Source organism: Corvus hawaiiensis, chromosome Z (genome assembly GCF_020740725.1).
Source record: "Corvus hawaiiensis isolate bCorHaw1 chromosome Z, bCorHaw1.pri.cur, whole genome shotgun sequence".
NCBI classification, from domain to species: domain Eukaryota; kingdom Metazoa; phylum Chordata; class Aves; order Passeriformes; family Corvidae; genus Corvus; species Corvus hawaiiensis.
In genome coordinates, this window is record NC_063255.1 from 34,888,087 (window position 1) to 34,907,197 (window position 19,111).

The following is a 19,111-nucleotide window of genomic DNA, read 5'->3' on the forward strand; positions in this document are numbered from 1 at the left end:
AGTGATTTTATTTCCAGTCCAATATTGAAAATGAATGGTGCTACATGTTTCTACTTTCCACAACATTGGTAGCACTATCTCAGGAGTTTCAGAAAGGGCAATGTTGTACACATTAGCAGCAAATGTGTTCATTAATGAAAAGAGCCTTTTTGAAAATGCTTCTTTTTGTGTTTAAAATATTCACGTGAAATCTGATACTTCCATCAGTCCTGAAGATATTGCTGTTCTCCATAGTGTCTCTCAATCTAAGTGGGTAATATGCCATTGGCTCTGTGGGCAGAACTGGTGCTTGTGACCTAAAAACCAGGACATTTTTGTTTGCTTTTAGACTGTCTAAAATGCTCAAACACCATAACCTTCTTAGTTTGTCATATGAATAGCCATGAAGGCTTAAGTTGGCTGTTGCAGTGCAAAAGTATCATGTAAATTTTCTTTATTTAGTCCATGCACTTATTGTGCAATTTTTGGTGTTTCTTCACACTTAACAGTTCCAGTAAACATTGCCTCACTTATGTCTGCCTAAGTTACAATGTGAACATCTATTTCTCTTGGGTTTGCTTTTAGCAAGAGTACATTACAGCACAAATATTTTTCCAGAACAGTTTCCACAAATGTTCCCAGATGCATGGAAATATTTTGATTAATACTTTGAACTGTAGTCAAATGACTTGCCTTTTTCTTTCATGCATTTTATTTCTGCCTTTGATCTTTATAAAATCACAATATCATCTATTTTATGGAACTTTCACTACTGTTCTTCTTGAGCAGGAAGCCCTGGAGGACTTGGTTAGTCTTAAACATTTTTGAGCATTGATCACATTAAATATATAAAAAGATTGGTGAATATAGTTTTCTGTAATTCCATTACTATGCAGTAAACCTCCTACAGATATAAAGAAAGCAATGCAAAGGAACCAAGGATAATAGCAGAAGTCACCATCTCTTCAGTTAATTTCAGAGAGTATGTGTGTGTGTATATACATATAAATAAATCATTAAACTGTTTAGTAGAGCATAACCTTATGAAACATTCTTATTTTGCTCCAGATTTATTTCAATTATTACATTGTACTATATGTGGACTATAATAAACATGAGGAGTTAAAGCTTTTTTTCTTTGGAGGCACTGGAACTTTTACTTTCATCTGATTCTAAATTTCAGGTTGGGTCATATTCAAAGCTGATATTATGGAAAGCCCAAGAGGCATTGACACAACTGAATGCCAAGGAGTCAACCAATGTTAGAGATGACAAGCATTACTTCTGTTATATTTCTGTTACTTACTATTCAAATGCCTTTTCTAGACCTTGTGTGTAGTACTATGACTCAGTGTAGCCTTAGCAATACTCATTAAGCCAAAATCAGAGGTAGTGTTAAGAGAGTTTAAGTCATGTAGCAATAAATACCAATGAATCTAAAGGAGTTGAAGTTAATATTGTGCTGTCCAAAAGCAGGTGTAAGTCATGCCATGCTATAGTCAGCTGAGAATTTATCTAAATATCTTCATGACCTACTTCATCCCTCCAATAGGAAAATCAGCAGAGGTGGATAATCATAGAATGATTGTCTTTTTTACAGTTTTCCCAAAAGCCTTAGACTCCTTTTGTGCAGAATGCACAGAGCTATGGCTTTCATCCATGCTATTTTTTTCTGTACTTCAGGGGAGGTGGAAAAATGGTGAATATGTTCCTTCAGCCACACCAGCATTTGGCCCTATATCCACTTTATCCCTGAATCTGTCAAGCTCCCACTGTAAGATTTGGAGAGTAAGACCAGGTTTTGCTGTAAAAGGTTTTGACTCTCCTGACCTCCACTGAGTAGAAGCAGCGTAAAATATAGGAAACATCTTTGTTACTAATCTGGGAGAAAGATCAGGTCTGTTTTTATGGCTGATTATAATTAGTGACAAACATATAAGCAAATAGGCGACCAAACTCCATCTGGAATATTATTTCCAAGACTGTCCACCCACATAGGAAGGATATTATTTGCCTTGGAGACTTCTTTCTAGAATTCTAGAATTTCAAGAACCTGAGTCATGAAGGCAAATTTGCATTAGTGCTTTTTCTTTTTTTTCCTAGATACGAGACTTAAAGTTTTGAAAAGTGTATGCCCAGGATTCCTCAGAAACCATTTGTCATGGTGAAAACAATATGCACCATTTAATTTTAAAAACTGCCTGAAATTTCAGGATTTACTTTGGCTTTTGACAGTCCCGTGAACTCAGTGCATCGGATTGGTACAAAATGTGTGGTACACAATGTGTGCTGCACAAGATTCTTCACATAGGTTCTTCAGTGTGCCTAAGACCTTAAGTAAGTCACCAATATTTATGAGCAAGCAGGTCTTCAAGCTTATTGCTGGATCTCATGTCTGATATTTCCAGTAGCATGCCAACTGTCTCTGCATGTCTGTTATCCACCAGCAAGTGGAAGCATGGCAAAAAAAAAAAAAAAAAAAAAAGGACTGTGCAGCCTCCAGGTGGAGGCAGTGGTTGATCTCTCAGACTTGGGCTGCTTTTGAGTCCCCTTTCTAGTCACGGTGGGCTCCATAGTCTGTTACCTTTAACAAGGCTGCATATGCTAGATATTAGAAACAGGAAAGGAAGAGGGGTAAACCAATGTCAGTAAAGGTTATTAGATCTTTCATATTAAATAATCCAGGGAGATAGATAGAAATGGATTCAAGACACTTAGATTTTATTGTGGAGGGATATTATGGGTCCATGTGATAAAAGACTGAGGACTGAGATAAACAAAAATATACTCTGAAGTTGCTTTCTGTTAGGTTTGCTTTACTCCAGAGGGCTATCTCTGTTGACATATAAATACAGGATGACAGAGTAATATAACAGGATGGTGTTGGTGAGGACTATACTATTTCGGCAAGTGCTTAACAGAATGAAATCAGGAATCGTTTATGTTCTGGAACTAGGATTTAATAAAAAAAAATTTCTCTTGTCTCCCTAAATTTTACTTGTGAAAGGAAAAAAAGAAGAGATGGAGATACAAACCTTCTGTGAGGATAAAAATGAGGAAGATGCATATCTCACACCTAATCAAACGTGTGCACATTCAAACACGTTCTGGGATGAGAACTGAATTTCTTGATGGCCATGTGTCACTTTCTAAAACGGAGGTTAAACAGGGGGCAAACCAGCACCAGACTCCCCATGGCATCTCCGCTCATCGGGAAGCAAGGCTCGGGATGCGGGGACGGGGGGCTGCGGGCGGGGACCGCCCCGGGAGGCCCAGCGGGACCGACCTTCTCCAAAGTGCGTCTCCGCTTCTGCGCAGCCCTTCAGCGCTGCCGGCTCAGGGGCGCGGGCGGAGATGAAGCAACACTGCTGAAATCCTTCAGCCTTGACGGCCACGAAGGCCGGCGGACAAGCCTTGGCGCCGGCGGAGCCCAGGGCCAGGCGGCGCCCCGGCAAGGCCGCCAGCGGGCTCCTTCCCCCCTGCCATTTCTCTCCTCCTCGTCCTCCTACGATTAGCACGACTGCTTTCCGCGAGTGACAGCAGCCGCAGCGCGATCCACCGGCGGACCGCCCGTGTGTGTGGCGAGGCGGCGGGTACGCGCCTCGGGAGCGCGGCTCCCGGATCCTTGTTCATAGCGGGGACGGCGGGGCCGAGGCCTCGGTTCCCACACGCCGCGCAGACACGCCCCGCTAACGCCGCGCACCCCGGCACCGCGGCGGGAGCCGAGGCGGCAGCGCGGGGCGGGGAGGCGGAGCTAGGGCCCCGCCGCGCCGGAGCGGAGCCGCCGCGCCCCAGCGGGCGGAGGCTGCGCGGGCCGAGCGCCCCCCAGCGCGCTGCCGCCGCGCCGGTTACGTAAGCGCGGGCACCCCCCGCGCCGCCCCCCCGCCCCCGCCGGCGGTTATGCAATCGCAGCACATAGACCTACTGTACCGCGCGCCGCCCCGCGCGCCGCCCCGCCCCGCCCCCGAGCGCTCCCATTGGCCGTCCTCCGGCGGCGCCCGGCGCCGATTGGCCGGACGCGCCCGCCAGTCACGGCGCGGCGCGGCCGGCATGCGGGCTATGAGCCCCGCGCCGCGCAGCCCTGACCTACTAACACACATCCCTCCGCGCCGCCGCCGCGCGCTCCCGCCCGCCGCTCCGCTGCGCCCGCACGGCGCGGCACAGCACCGCGCCCGCTCCGCTCCGCGTCGCACCGCCGCCCGCCTCGCCCGAGCGGGGCGGGGGATGCTCGGCGCTCCGCGGTGCGCCGCAGGTAGGAAGGAAGGCGCGCGTACAAAGTTGGGGTGCCCGCCCAGTGCTTCGCTGTAGCTTCGGGCGGGGGTCGGCTGTTGCTTAAGGCGAGCCTAGCCGGCTCCGGCCGCCCCGGGCGGGGAGGGGTCCGCGCTCTGCGCGGCGGCGGGCGGCTCGGCGGAATGGTGGCGGCGCGGGAGGCAGCCCGGGAGATGCCGGCCGACGGCTTTCCCTGGCGGAGCGTGCTCGTTCCTAGCGTGCCGCGCTGCCCCCCGCGAGTCCCCGCAGCGAACCCCGGGCAGAGCCGCCGGAGCGGCTCTCCCGCGTTGCATAATGTGCTGGCGGGGAGCGGAGCTGCCGCGGCGGACGCCGTGCGGGGCGGAGGGCTGGGTCCCGGGCAGCGCCAGCCGTGCCTCGGCCACAAAACCACCGGGAGTTGCTGCCGGAGCCCGCCGGCCAGACCCAGCCGTCTCTCGGGCGTCGTGGGGGCATGTTGCCCGCGGGCAATCGGGATCAATGGCAGCGGCCCGGGACCGGGGCTGCGGTTGTGTCAGCCAGCCCTTTCCGTCACTTTTTGTCGCTGTTTTTTAGGCGCTGCGGGACCGAGCGCATAATAGTTCCTGGAAATGTTGCATTATGTAACCACAAAATTTGCTGGCAGCCGGGCTGGGAAGAGGGAGCTAATTATGCGATTTTATAATCTCCCTACAAAGAAACTAGGACAATCTCTCCCCAAAAAAAAAAAAAAAAAAAGCCCCCCAAACCCGTAACTGTAACAGGTTTTGTTAAAGTGTGTTTATTAAGGGAAGTAGACAACTGGGTAAGTGGGGAGGCGAGGCGCGCTCGCCGGCTGCGTGCCGGGTGCCTTAAAACGAGATTTGTGTTGGGTCTATATTTAGCCCCTTCGCGTTTTAGCAATTGTGGCTTCATGTGCTATTTCTGGTCTTTTCTCCAGAGCCGTGCGTGTGTAAGACGTTCGAGGCATTTGCTCGGATTTTTAACTCCACGCCTTCAGAGGCATTTTAGATCAGGCTGTATTTTTAGGGAAGGCGTTTCGCCCAGACGCCGTGCCATCTCTCCGGTACGGTATCTCAGTGGGGGGGAAAAAAAAAAAAAAAAAAAAAAGAAAAAGAATTCAAAAAAATAAAACGACAAACCAAAACAAACGGGAACAGCTTAATTTAAGGAAGATAGGCGTTTACAGGATATCTCAGCCGCGCTGGACGGGAGCGGAACAACCGTCCCGGCCGTGCCCTGACGGCCGCGGCGGGCTGGGGGCCAGGTGCCGCCGTCCCCCCTGGGGCAGCGGAGCCGGGCTCCGGGGGCGGCCGCCGGTAGTAGGTCAGTGTGACAGACCCGGCGGGCGGGGGAGCGGAGCCCGACGATTCCTCCTCGCCCACCTTCCCCTCCCTGAGGCTCGCGGGGGTCGTCGCTGCCTCCCTTCCCCGGCGGCCGACGGGGCGCGGCGGCGGCGGGCGAGCGAGGGCTGGGGGCGCTGGCGCTCCCCTTCAGCCCTTTGTTCTGGGCTGGGGCGGCGGCGGCGGGGGGGGCGGCGGGCTGATAGCGCGGGGCCGAGCGGGCCGGGGCCATGCGCCGCCGGTCACGTAGGGGGCCGCGGGGCCGAGCCGGGCAGCCTTTGTGGCGGGGCGCGGTGTGGGGCCGAGCTGCGGGGAGGCGGCGGACGCCGCCTCCCCGCAGCTCGGCCCCGCACCGCGCCCCGCGGAGCTTCCCCACCCCGCTGCCCATCACCCCCCTAGTCCCACCGTCGCCTGCAGGCAGGGATCGTCAGACAAAGGCCCTCGCAGGTAGGCACGAGATGGGCGTTTTCGTTCGTTTCTTACGTAACGAGCGACAACAACATCATAAAGGGGGAAAAAAAAAAAAGAAAAAAGAAGGAAATAATCATCATTGCCCAATTCTGTAATTTTTTTCCCAAGTCACTTCGGCGTCGCAGTGGCTGTATGTTTTGTATTCCGGGGCCAGCTTGTGCTGTGTCCTCGACGGGAGTGTAGCTTGAAAGTTGCTAGCTATAACTTATCTTTCAATATGAGGTGATTTTTATTTTTTTTAATTTTTTTAAAAAATTTTTTGGTGGCTAAAACGGTTCTCGAATAGATCAAATCAACATCCCTGTGCTTCTGACCAAAAACCTCCCAGCTAAGTACCCCAACCACGGGCTTTATGTTCGTTGTACCTGCTGCAGGAAGTCGCAGCAAAGTATTTAAAAAATGTAATATTCTTGGTAACTGCATAAACTTTTCTGCTACTTGATTGTTGGGGCCAAGTACAGCCTTCATAGTGGGCTCTTTTGGAGTTACTGGTGTGCTAAAAACAACCCTATTTTTTTTCATTGTCCTTGTAACGTGAATGATTGCACTCAGTTTCGTTATGTTTGCTCCAGTGTGTACGTAACCTACTTTGAGTTATCTTTGCCCTCCTCAGTAATTAATTAAATCCAGAGCCTCGTTTAAAATATTGCACGTGCATCGCTTTTATGGTCCTTATTCAACCAAAATGTTGACTTTGATGGGAAACTTGAATGAATAAGGATTTGGTTTTTTGGCCCAAAGACATGATTTAAACCAATAAGATCAAGGACTACTGATTAGGGATCGTTAATAACATTGGCAGTAACAGTTATTGTTACAAAAGTTCTCAAATTACAGATGTCTTTGACTGTTAAAGTGCTAACATGCTTTGGAATATTCTGCCTCCACTTTCATTTACTTTATATTTTTAACTCATGCTCCAAAGGACTCTTAACTAGCTTTTAAAATATCCCGCTTCCTGGATTTGCATGCGAAGCCTCAAGTTTCTGCTGTTTTGGTGGGGGATGTTTTGCATTTTCTTTTGGGGTTTGGGGAGGGCTTTTTTTGTTTGTTTGTTTGTTTGGGTTTTTTGTTTGTTTGTTTTTAAGAAACTGATGTGAAGGTGTCAAAAAGCTAAGAGTCTTTGCATGGGCAGTATGAACTTACATGACCTCCACACAGATTATCTCATCTTAAGAAGGAACAGTATTTGCCTTATTTTGGATGAAATTTGTAGAACATACAGACATTCTTTCTGTTGAAATAGAGTCTAAGGAAGATATCAGTACCATGCTGCTTTTTCCCAATCCTTTATCTTGAAATAAAACTCTTAAATGAAATAAACCTTTAACTCATTTTAAATTGACTTATTTTAACAAATAGTTATGCAAACTATCCTTATGCAATAGTTTTTTTCCAGCCAGCAATCTTGCTGCTGTTATAACATCACTGTGATGCAATAATATGAACAATAAAATCTTCTGTTTGAGTCTTATTACACACTGTTAAGCAATGTATCTGACTCATCAGCTTAATTGACTCTTCTAGGTGACCTTGCCATGATCATTATAGCCAGTTATGAGATATAAATGTGCTTAGGCTATGTAATAGAAAAAAAATGCAAATAGATGGCCAATTCCTGCAGTCCATTCTAAAAGAAAATGACAATTGATTTCTGTGTTAGTATTTTACAGTATTAAATCATTACCTTACTGTATTTGAAAATATTTTTTTAGTAGCTACAAGATAATGTAACTGTCTAATACTGATGATAAGCATGACTGTCAAAAATAAGATTGTGTAAGCAAGGGAATACTTGGTCTTGACTAAAAATGTGATAGAAGCAACATTACTAAAAAACTGTATTAGAAGGTAGATCTGAAATTAATCTAAAGCCACCTTAGACACCCTGTTTTTTCCTGATACACTTGTTGAATTGGTCCATGTCCAAAATAGCATACTATGAGATTGAATTTCATTACAGATATTAAATAAATCTATATTCTATCAGAAGGAATGCCTTATTTAGGACATGGCTTTTTTCCCTCTCTTGAGTTGCTCCACCTTGGTGTAATTTTCAGTCTGTCCTGCAATATTTGAATGATTAACCAGTTTTTGCTACAGAGGTGTCTGCACAACAGCTGACAATATAGGTGCCAGTGCTGCAAGACTTCTTTTTACAAGTGGAATGCAACCCACCAAAGAAAATAATGCTCAGCATGGGCAGTGGTCTGCACCATCTCACAGAATTGGAGCTCTAAAGATTGCTATTCCTCTGCTCTGTTTGCAGTGAGTGGTAGATAACATTTTACAGCCAGTGGTTTTTTTTAATATTTACTTCAGTTGTTATATAACAAGATGCATGTTTAGAGCATCAGCTGGGATTAATTGACATAATTCTGCTGCCTTTAAATAGAGCCATATAAATTTAGGTCAGCTGAAGGTCTGCTCCATGCTTGGCATTTTAAGAACACAGTTCAATAATAGAAAGCTATTTGTTGTCAGAATAATTAATATTTGATTTTGTGGGCCTTTTTTTTTATGGTTTGTAACTAAGGGAAACATGAGGTTGTATTTCCAGAACATGGTTGCTATTAAGTTATAGCTTTTTGCAGTCTAGTTCTTCCTGCTGTCAAGTAGCTACTGAAATGAGAAACATACTGTCATAGAACTGTAACTTCAGTAACAGTTGTTTCTCTTGAGGTTTTATTAAAAATACTGGAAAGTGATATGATATTTATTAAATTGCATATTTACATGTGCATACTATACATATTATATATATGAAATTAAATATTTACTATATATATATATATATATTTCCTTCTCAGTTTTAAATTTTTTCCTGGTGCAATTAGTAATATACTTAGATCTTGTTTTTCACCATTTAAACCAGACCTTGTTTTGGGAAAAATGAACAGATCTAGCAGAATCATACTGGCTTCATAAGGAAATGGAAGAAAATATGGGGCAAATTTGCACCTATTGAGCTTGACTGACTTTTTTTGAACAACAGCTACCCTTAACATATGTTTTGTGCTCTCCAAATACTAATTGTATTTGTGTCATTTACCTTTGGTAAGCAGGCTGCACTTTAAAGAGTTAATTTGTAGTTAAGATAAACAGTAACTTAAGTAATTTTTCTAACAATGAAAGCCTTTTGTAAAAATTAGATATGACATCAGCTTTGTGGCTACAATGTGGAGTCAGGTAATATGAATTTGCAATAGTATTTCAAGTTCCATGATAATCCTACTCATCTTTTCTTAAATTTGATTGAACAGTGTCATAATAAATGATTTCTGATGGGCCTAATGGAATATATTTTGTGGACATATTCCATTTTTTTCTTTCAATAACACGATCAACATTTTAGCAAAAGTGGGTCATCTTGTACAAAGCTATCATCATCAGTGTTCCACTGACCTAATTACACATTGGTCCTGAAACAGTAAGCACTTAAGATGTCCATGAAGTTGTAGGAAAAAGACACTGTGTACAGGATCAATAGTTGTGCATTGCTCCATGTTATTGTAGCATATTAATGGTCCTTACGTGTGTTACTATGTAACAGCAGAAATTGGTGGTAATGTTTGTATTGTAAATGCTTTTCCCCTTTGTGACCGTGGATAACCTGTCCATTGTAGCATAAAATGCAGTCACCTAGGTTTTTTCAAGAAGTTTTAGCTTCATTTGTTCTACCCTCTGGCCCACAAATCTGTCCCAGGAATATCACTCTTCCAGAGTAGTCAGCATTCCTTTTCTTTAACAGGAACATAAACTTACGAACTGTTGTCAGTAAAGGGCAAGAAGAAGTATGTTGAAGGATTTCAGTGGAGATTGGAAATCCTCTCTGTTGGAGAGGATTTCTGAATTATAATAGACCTAATCATAGGTGCAGAATTTTGTGGCATAATTTTTGTCTGTGGAAAGCAGTAGAGGTAGAGTAACTACAAAATTTTTCAGCAGTGTTTAGGGAGGCTGTGCATGCACCACCTGAGCTTAAACTCAGCTTCCTGTCCCACATGTGCAATGAGAATGATGTTTTTTCTGTGCCTCATAAAAGTAGTGAGATAGATAGCAACTGTTTTTAGAACACTTCAGAAGATAAAAGTGCAAAGTGTATCTTTCAGTTCTTCAAAATTTGGAATGCAAACTGGTGACTGTGGAATCTATAAAGAACTTCTATAGCAGCTCATCTGGTATGTAGCCAGATTTTCAAAATTGATAAACTGGCAGAATGGTGGCAGTAATATAATTAATGATACCTATTCAAAACATGGACAACAGCAACTAAAAGTAAGCAGAGACATCAATACGAGCACAATTGTTTTTCTAGAGTGTGCCAAATAGTGGTGGTGATGATAGAGGCATGTGGTCTTTTTCTAAAACAAGAAGCTATACCTAATTTTTATTTCGTTTTTTAAAGGACTGATATATATTTTTTTCATAGACACAATGATACAAAATTGAATTGTGTTTGAGCATCCAATGCTAGAAATGGGATTTCATTTAGTTTGATAGAATCACTATCAAAACGCTAGAGCTGTAGAATTAAACAGTCGTTTTATCCTAGGATATGTTTGAAAGATTATGCTTAGAAATGCCATGAATTATTTTGCTAAGTATAAATAAAAACGTGCAGTTATTCTATGGGGAAGCTTAGGTACATGACGAAGTCCACATGCATTCCCTAAAGCAGACATGACTTATGTAATTAAATTACACAGAAGAAAGACTGTGGCCCTGTCCTGCAACCTTTGAGACCTTTCAGTTACTATTACAGTGAGAATACAAAAATCCCCAGGATCAGATCTTGAATGTGCTATGTTGTCACTTCAGTATTTTTTTTAAGTCCCACAAATAAATTAATTTTTTGTGATTTCTGCATACATAATTTTTTGCTTCAATAGCATGAGTCCTATACAACAGTCTCATTAATACTTGGATCTGGGATTGTATTCTGCTTCTGTTGAAGCCAATGGCAAAATCGCTGTGGGAGCAAGACTGGCTCTGTAATTAAGTTAATAGGGTCGAGTGTTATTACATTGTAGAATTGGCACTCAATGCCATTAACATCAACCAACCAAATGTTGGTTTTATTACACTTTATGAGGGAGTGATAAAGCAATTGAAAAATTAGTCATAAGGGAAAATATTGGAATTTGAAATGTAGTCAGAGGAATCATTACAGTTCATTAATTTATGTGTAAATACTCATGTTTTCCAGTGGAATTATAAAATGCAAGTAAAGTGAAGTGAAATGGCTGGTTCCATTGAAGGCATGTTGCCATTTTCATCAGATGGAATTTAATTTGTTTACAGACTCAGCATTGGGCTGATCCACATGTAGAAGTATTCATAAACAAGGGTTTTGACTCCTGTTTGTAAATTCCAGTTTACCATAATATTCCAGTTACCATAATAAAAGTGCTCGAGCAATATAGAAAGAGTTAAAGATCTATTGTTGTTTTGTTAATTCACTAAAGTAATGGCATTAGGTCTAACTGCATGGAGAGCAAACCCATATGACTATGTCAGTGGGTTACATGTCTGTCTCGACAGCTTTACTGATGGACTCTGGCAGAGAGCAAAGTTGAATATTGCGTGCAAAAACACGGTCATTTTGATACATGCTTAATATTTGCTGTAGATTGCATGCTACTTAAGTTCTGTTTGTTTGTGCCAGGAACAATGTGTACAGGAGGGAGACTGGCCAAAAAGGGAGTTAATAGTGCTACAGTGAGCAGATTGGCCATTCCAGTGTACAATCTGCAGATGTCCTATGGAACAAGGCACATGAACTCTGCAGGTTATTGGGCTAAGTGCAGCTCAGTACCAGTGTTAGGTTTGCAGGTGGATATTTGGACATGCAGCCGAGTTTTTATCCATCAGTATGGTCCTATTGATGAACTATGTCATTAGTCGACATTCATTTAGGAAAAAAATCAATCCACAATCCAAAAACTTTTTGCTAATTATTATTACCATTTATTAGTATTTTTCCTAGACCACAATGTTGGACAAACACTGAAGTGGAATAACTTTGAGCTGGGCACCATACAGGAAGACACAGGCTGAATTCTCATCCTAATACAGTCTTGTTCAAGACTAAACATTGCTTTTATATCATGTTGAAATAAAAGATGGGAATCTTATAGGGAGAAAAAAGGTATTAAATCTGTGTAGGCATGGTTTTTTTTCTTCTAAAATATCCAGTGGTTCTATAAGTAGTTCCTTGCTGTTGCTACCAATTCAAGCAAGTATAGATGTTCTAGGGTATATGGAATATACATACATATATAGTGTAATAATAGTGATGATGTATGCATATTCATGAGTGTTTTCTGGGAGAACAAACATTTGGGTTTAAGTGTAGCTCTCTAGTATTGTTCCATAAGAGCTCTGAATTGGTCAGGACATGAAATTTCACAGAAGTTGTTTTGAACACTTTTTGCTTAGGTGAGAGTTGGCAGAGATACAGATGCTAAGAGACGAGTGATGATTTCATACGTATTCAGTACATGATACACTGTTTCCTGCTGCGTGCCATGGAAGGTGTTTGCTACTGGTACAACTGAATACAGTGATTGCAGTGTATCAAGATATTAGGGATCGGCAAATGTGTGCTCCCAGTTCCACAGGATAATGAAATAAAGTCACAGTATTCTGTTAATGTAAAATGATGTTACGGAGACTGAATATTCTACTCATATGACAAAAGGTCAAGTGGTCTTTTTTTTGTTTGTTTGTTTTACACTTTCAGCAATGATTTTTGAAGTGTTGAGTTGCACTAGGGTTAAAATTGTATACATATCAATTAAATAATTGATTACATGTATCAGTAAAATGGACAAAATATCTATACATGTACTTCAGCAAATCAAACTGTACTGAAAGTTTGGACACACAGATGTTGCTTTGCTGTAGAGTTCATTTTTTTTGTTTTGAACCTGATCCAGCTCTTGTCTATCTTGACAGAAAGCTCCCTTTTGACTCCACTTAGAATTTTGGATCAGGGTCTAACTATGTAACTGCTTGTGTATTAGAGGTATATTTCTTCTTTTCAAGCATGGCAATTTGTGGTGCTGCTTTTCCACTAAAATATTAGAAGCTGTCTTTGGTGTGGCTGACTTCTAACTATTTTTCATTAGGGCTGTATTATCGAAGACAAATAGTTACATGTCAGTAATTAACCATGAATTTTAGGAAATTCTACTTAGTTGTTCTATTAAATGTGTTAATTTTTTCATGACAGAAGAGTTGGCATGGTTTGATGGCACAGAACCCAGCTTGAAACCTTGGTCTTTATGACCCTGCTTAATTGTTACTACATCACTCATTCCACTTCGCCTTCTGGAAAAGACAAGAGAAACTGGCAGAATACAATTCATTAATTCTTTTATAACTTTCTTGACTGCTAATGTTAAAATTAGTTTCATTAGTCATTGTAAAAACAGTCCCAGTAAATAGAGACATTAATCTGAAGTGGCTGATTATTTAATTTTTTTTTCTTTTTTTTTGGGGTTGTACAGACAAGAATGATTGCTGACTCAATAGTCAGTTCTATAAAAGCACTTGGCATACTACCTTCATTTTACCAGGAACATAACTGACTGTGGAAAATGATATACTGAGAAGCTGTGTCTAAGATCAAGACCAAATGATCTTAGGAGAAAAAATATTTTTGCATTAAAAGGGGCTAAATAAAACAAAGGCCAATTTAAACTCCTAAGTTCAAATTTAATGATTAAAATCTCTGAAGCTAAAGGTTAAGCTAGTTTTTCTTTGTTAATGGTAAGACTTCTGGGTCTAAACTTTTACTTCAATGAAAATACTGTTTAGTGGAGGTGCCCATGCCTCAATGGTATTAAACTTTGACATAATAAGACTATTTGTCAAATGCAAGTTTCTAATTAAATGATTTTTTCAATACTGATTTTAAAGGTTTTTTTGTAAGATGTAAGAGAAAATTACAATTTTTTGTCAATATTTTTTAATCATTAGGTACTTGCCCAAATGATGTGTGTGAACTTGCTAGTTTGAATTACTATGATGGATACAATGCTTAATAGATATAATGGATAGTGGTGGTATTTTAAGACAATAGAAAGCCATCCAGCTTCTCAAAATCAGCTTATGTTATTTTTAATCCATGAAGGATCCAAATATATTGCATTTCTAAGTCATACACCACACCTGTTTTCAGAAGAGATGCTTTAATGTGGAACAGGATACTTTGCAGTGCTGCTCATCAACGTGCTTGGTGTTCTAGAGTGTTAAGTGTTGGTGGTTTTAGTTTGGCTGGCAATATCATGTAAGGTTCTGTGACAGCATTACTGTAGGGTCAAAACTCAAATATTTTTGAATTGATTTTTCCTTGGATCATATAATAATTGTTTTGGAAGCAAATCTGCTACCTCTAGGTATATCATGAAATTTAGAATATCAGTTGTTTCAGTGTTGAGCGGTCTTCATATTGCAGCAGGTTTAATGAACCAAATGCTGGATTTAAACTATTGTCAAAAGCTACTTTTGTGTGTCTAGCAATTCCTAAATAGTAATAAAATTCTTTCTCTATTTCAGGTTTTTAAGAAGATTCCCATTGAATCTACTAAGAAATTTTGTTCTAGACGGAACTTCTGTCTGATATTATGAAAGAAAAGGAAGAATGTGCGTGGATTTAAAATTACTGTATTTATCGAGTTGTGGAGTGAGAAGTACTGCGGAGATAGCTTGCTCCATTGCATACTGTAGATCTTCTGCAAATTGTTTCTGATGCAGCTGAGAAAAATGCAGACCCTTAAAAAGGAGCATGGACCTGTTGACACAAGCAGCAACGTGGACAAAATCATGGTACTTAAGTCGACCTTAGCAGAAGTATCTGAAGAATTGTCTACAAATGAAGATATACTTCTTACTGAAGCAAGTAGTGGAAAGAGCAAATCTTCTGCTTGCCGGAGAAAGCGAGAATTCATTCCAGATGAAAAGAAAGATGCTATGTATTGGGAGAAAAGGCGGAAAAATAATGAAGCTGCCAAAAGATCTCGTGAAAAGCGACGACTGAATGACCTTGTCTTAGAGAACAAACTAATTGCACTGGGAGAAGAGAATGCCACTTTGAAGGCAGAGCTGCTTTCGTTGAAGTTGAAGTTTGGTTTAATTAGTTCTGCAGCCTATGCTCAAGAGATACAGAAACTCAGTAGCTCAACAACTGTGTATTTTCAAGATTATCAGAGTTCCAAATCAAATATTAACTCATTTGTAGATGAACATGAACCATCTATAGTTGGTAGCAGTTGTATTTCTGTCATTAAACATTCTCCTCAAAGCTCAATGTCTGATGTATCTGAAACATCAACTGTAGAGCATACCCAACCAAGTCGTATACAAAGCAACTGTAGAAGTCCCGAAAATAAGTTCCAGATTATAAAGCAGGAGCCCATGGAATTAGAGAGAGAGCCAAGAGATGACAGAGGTTCATATAAAGCATCCATATATCCAAACTACATGGGAGCTACCTTTAATGTGTACTCACATTCTCCTCCTCTCTTGCAAGTTAATAGGTCCTCCAGTAATTCCCCAAGAACATCAGAAACTGATGATGGTGTAGTTGGAAAGTCATCTGATGGAGAAGACGAACAGCAGGTTCCTAAGGGTCCAATTCATTCTCCAGTTGAGCATAAAAATGTTCATGCAACAGTTAAAGTTCCAGAAGTGAATTCTTCAGCTTTGCCTCACAAGCTTCGAATCAAAGCCAAAGCCATGCAAGTTAAAGTGGAAGCAATGGATAATGACTATGATGCAACGCAGAAGTTGTCGTCACCCATTGACATGTCCTCAAAAAGACATTTTGAGCTTGAAAAACATGGTGCGCAAAACTTGGTGCATTCTTCTCACACTCCTTTCTCGGTTCAAGTGACTAATATCCAAGACTGGTCACTTAAACCAGAACTCTGGCATCAGAAGGAGCTCAACGTTAAAATTCAGAGCGGTTGCAAAACTGGAGTTGTTGAAATAAAAGACAATATCTACAATGTCTCTGAGTCAGAGAACCTCTATTTGAAGCAGGGCATAGCAAACTTATCTGCAGAGGTTGCTTCACTTAAAAGACTTATAACTACACAAATCTCTGCATCAGACTCTGGTTAATTTACTACTGAGTAAAGGCTTATTGTTTTAAAGGATGTCATTTGCAGTAGATCAATATGTTTTGTATGATGCTGAATTTTCACTGGACTTGTGATGTCATTTCACTGTAATGTTCACATAATGTCTGATTGGTGTCTTTTTGTGCACAAATTATTATGAAGACTAGGTTGTGCTATGATCACTATGCCTTGAGTATAGTCAAGTAGCCTGTACAAAGGCTGTATATAGTGAACTTTAATTTCTTTTTGTTCTACTACAAAGCGTGCAAGTTACCAGTTACAATAAAATATTGGTGACAAACATAGAACATCTACTCCAGTTCAGTTGATTTTATGAACTTGTAAATAAGTTGTTAGTTAAAAACTGGGTTTTTTCTTACACTGTGCTCAACTTCACTTACATTTTTGGTTTTTACAGCCTAACAACCAAATTACAATTTACAACATGTGTGATCCTTCTGGCCACCTTTTTCCTTAACATGTTTTTTAGAAGAGAAGTGAATATTTATAAATGAAACAGTACCAATTTATAGCCTTAGCCTTCTTTAACTTATTTGTTAGTAGAAATTAACCAAAACCCCTGCAAATTCTAACCCAGTAACTAATATCAACAACGTTTTTTTTCTCCTTCAATCTCAAATGAGACAGTAATGAGTTTCCTGAATGTTTTAGTGTGACAAACAATTTTTCAATATTATAACTTGGTGTTTTAGGTGAAATTAGTTAAGTCAGATTTGTGCATCTGCAAAGTTTTCAGAGCCTTGCAGTGACAGAATTGGACAGCACCATCTCTGCCAAGGGGTGGCTTGCATCTGCAAGGGGTGCAGGCATGGAAAGTCCACCCCTCTTGCATACCAGCATTCTGTCCATGGCAGACCGTGGGCCACCTGTAGATGAAGTATAAGGCTACTGGATTTGTAAACTCTGAGCTCAGCTAGGTAAATACTTACACAAAGGCTAGGCAATAGCAGTTGCAGAGTTAGAGGAGATCATCTGCTATTTTAGTTCCCAGAATGGGACATAATGCAATTATGCATGAAGTCTTGCCAGCAATTTGTCCCTGGTTTCAATGGCTTAATTAACTGAACTGGAATACCCTGGCTTGCTAAAGGGCATTTTGCAAGAACTTCTCAAATGTAGAATAGAGACTATGTGATGAACTACACAAGCTAGACACTGCTAGCTCCTTACAACTTATGCAGATGATGAGTTCTTCACTCAATGACTGGACAGGGCTGTGGTGCTCTTTGTCTTTCAGAAGAGCCATTGAACCATGGAGTCTAGAATTGTATCACATATCCTTGGTTTGGCTTACCAAAATCTTCCATTTTAAAATTAAAAATAATTTATAAATAGAGCATAAACTTGGCAGAGGTTCTTTTCATGATACTTCCCCCTTCTTTTAGCATACTAATAAATCAGACTAACAAATAAGCTTTTCCTGAAAAGGCTTTTTATTAATTGCCATACTGTATAATGAATTGAACCTTTCCATAGACTTAAAATACTAATGAACAAAACAATATGTAGGTATTGTTTTTTTAAATTCATACTTGACTTGAGTGAGAGGAAGTTTGTCAATTTTTTGGGGATATGAAGAGGAGTCTGAGTCACTCCTGATAGCTCTGAAGCTTGGTCCAGCAGTCAAGGCAATGGCAGAACTCCCTGATGTCAGTGAGGACAGGATTTGATTCTGTGCCTTTTCAGGAGCTGATGATTTAGTTGTGTTCTGGGAGGACCTTTGCACAGAAATCACTGGTACTTTCTGAGCTTTTTTGAGCCTTCTAACTGCTGTGCTGTATTTGTGGCATTCAGAGTTGATAAACTGCTATTCTTTTTTCATGCCTTAATAATACAATAGACCCCATAGCTGGGCTCTGTATGTATTTGGTAATTAACATAGATGACATTTCAATGTTACTGAAAATAAGCTCAGGATTATTGCATGAAATGTAAAAATTTGCATTGAATGATGGGGATATGAGACATGAGGCAGTGATTGCTACTGTCTCCTTGCTTGCTAAGTATCTTCTGTAAGCAACAATAAAATTCTTTAAATATTTTGCATATTATTTATCACATGTAATGTGTTCAAAGAGAGGACTTAAAACTCTCAGTGTTGCCATCAGTGTATGCCTAGATCTATTGGTTTTCTTTTCCATTTCTTGTTAGAATTGTTTGTCATAATGGAAGAATGTTGTCCTCTTTCTAGCTCATTATATATTTTGTGTATCTGTTTTGTGCAATTAATACTTAACAGTAATGATGTAGTTAATTTGTTGAAGGATGTCATTGCAAGAAAGTTATAGCATGGAGCTTAGGAGCACAATCAGATGTTATTTATACTCCCTTTATACCTTAGTGTTATGCTTCATTTGAAGAAAGAAATAAATAATTTGTCTTTTGTTCAAAACCAGATCTAACCTACAACATGCTTTTCTATTATGTTCATCGTCATAGTTTAACACAGGGGCATTATCTTAAGATGATGACAAATCTTCCTGTGCTGAAGTTGCTGTTTCTCCATCTAACACCTGGAATATCTTTCACATACCTGTTAAAGGTACAAACTGCAGGAGTGTGGGCGGTACATGCAAAGCCCCACTATTGGCTACAGTTGCCAACCCTGGACCCCTCAGCTCCAGTAACTGTTGTGTAGATGGCCTCCTCACCCAGAGCCCTCACTCTCCTTGCCCATCTTCAGCCTGCTTCCCCTTGGGGTGTGAAATGGGAAAGATGGAGTGTCACCCTGTGGGGCGGGGAGGGAGAGATGCAGTGGGACTGCCCTGCTCCAGTCTTCAGCTGGTACATGGTTATGTAAGTGTAGGACCAGATAGCTGTGCTCTTCCAACCTGCCTTCCTGGCACTGCAGGAAACAATCAGCCTCCATGGAAAGAGTATCCTTGGCTGGTCATCTAATCTCTCAGCTGGACATCAGAAGGT

At 41.2% G+C, this 19,111-nt stretch overlaps 1 protein-coding gene across 2 annotated transcripts; it reads left to right on the top strand.

Moving 5' to 3' along the window:
* The first annotated feature begins 4,121 nt into the window (after positions 1-4,121).
* NFIL3 (nuclear factor, interleukin 3 regulated) lies at positions 4,122-18,586 on the top strand. 2 transcript variants are annotated; one of them, XM_048291856.1, is made up of 2 exons: positions 4,122-4,231; positions 14,604-18,586. In XM_048291856.1, exon 2 carries the CDS (start codon positions 14,796-14,798, stop codon positions 16,167-16,169), a length of 1,374 nt encoding a protein of 457 aa, XP_048147813.1. In that variant the 5' UTR covers positions 4,122-4,231; positions 14,604-14,795; the 3' UTR covers positions 16,170-18,586. The 2 variants fall into 2 exon arrangements, with proteins under 2 accessions (XP_048147813.1, XP_048147814.1); XM_048291857.1 differs by lacking the exon at positions 4,122-4,231 and adding an exon at positions 5,959-6,014.
* Positions 18,587-19,111: the final 525 nt, after the last annotated feature.

What these genes read in the sequence shown, in the direction of transcription:
- NFIL3 (XM_048291856.1), top strand. Translation starts at nt 14,796, where the DNA reads ATGCAGCTGAGAAAAATGCAGACCCTTAAAAAGGAGCATGGACCTGTT.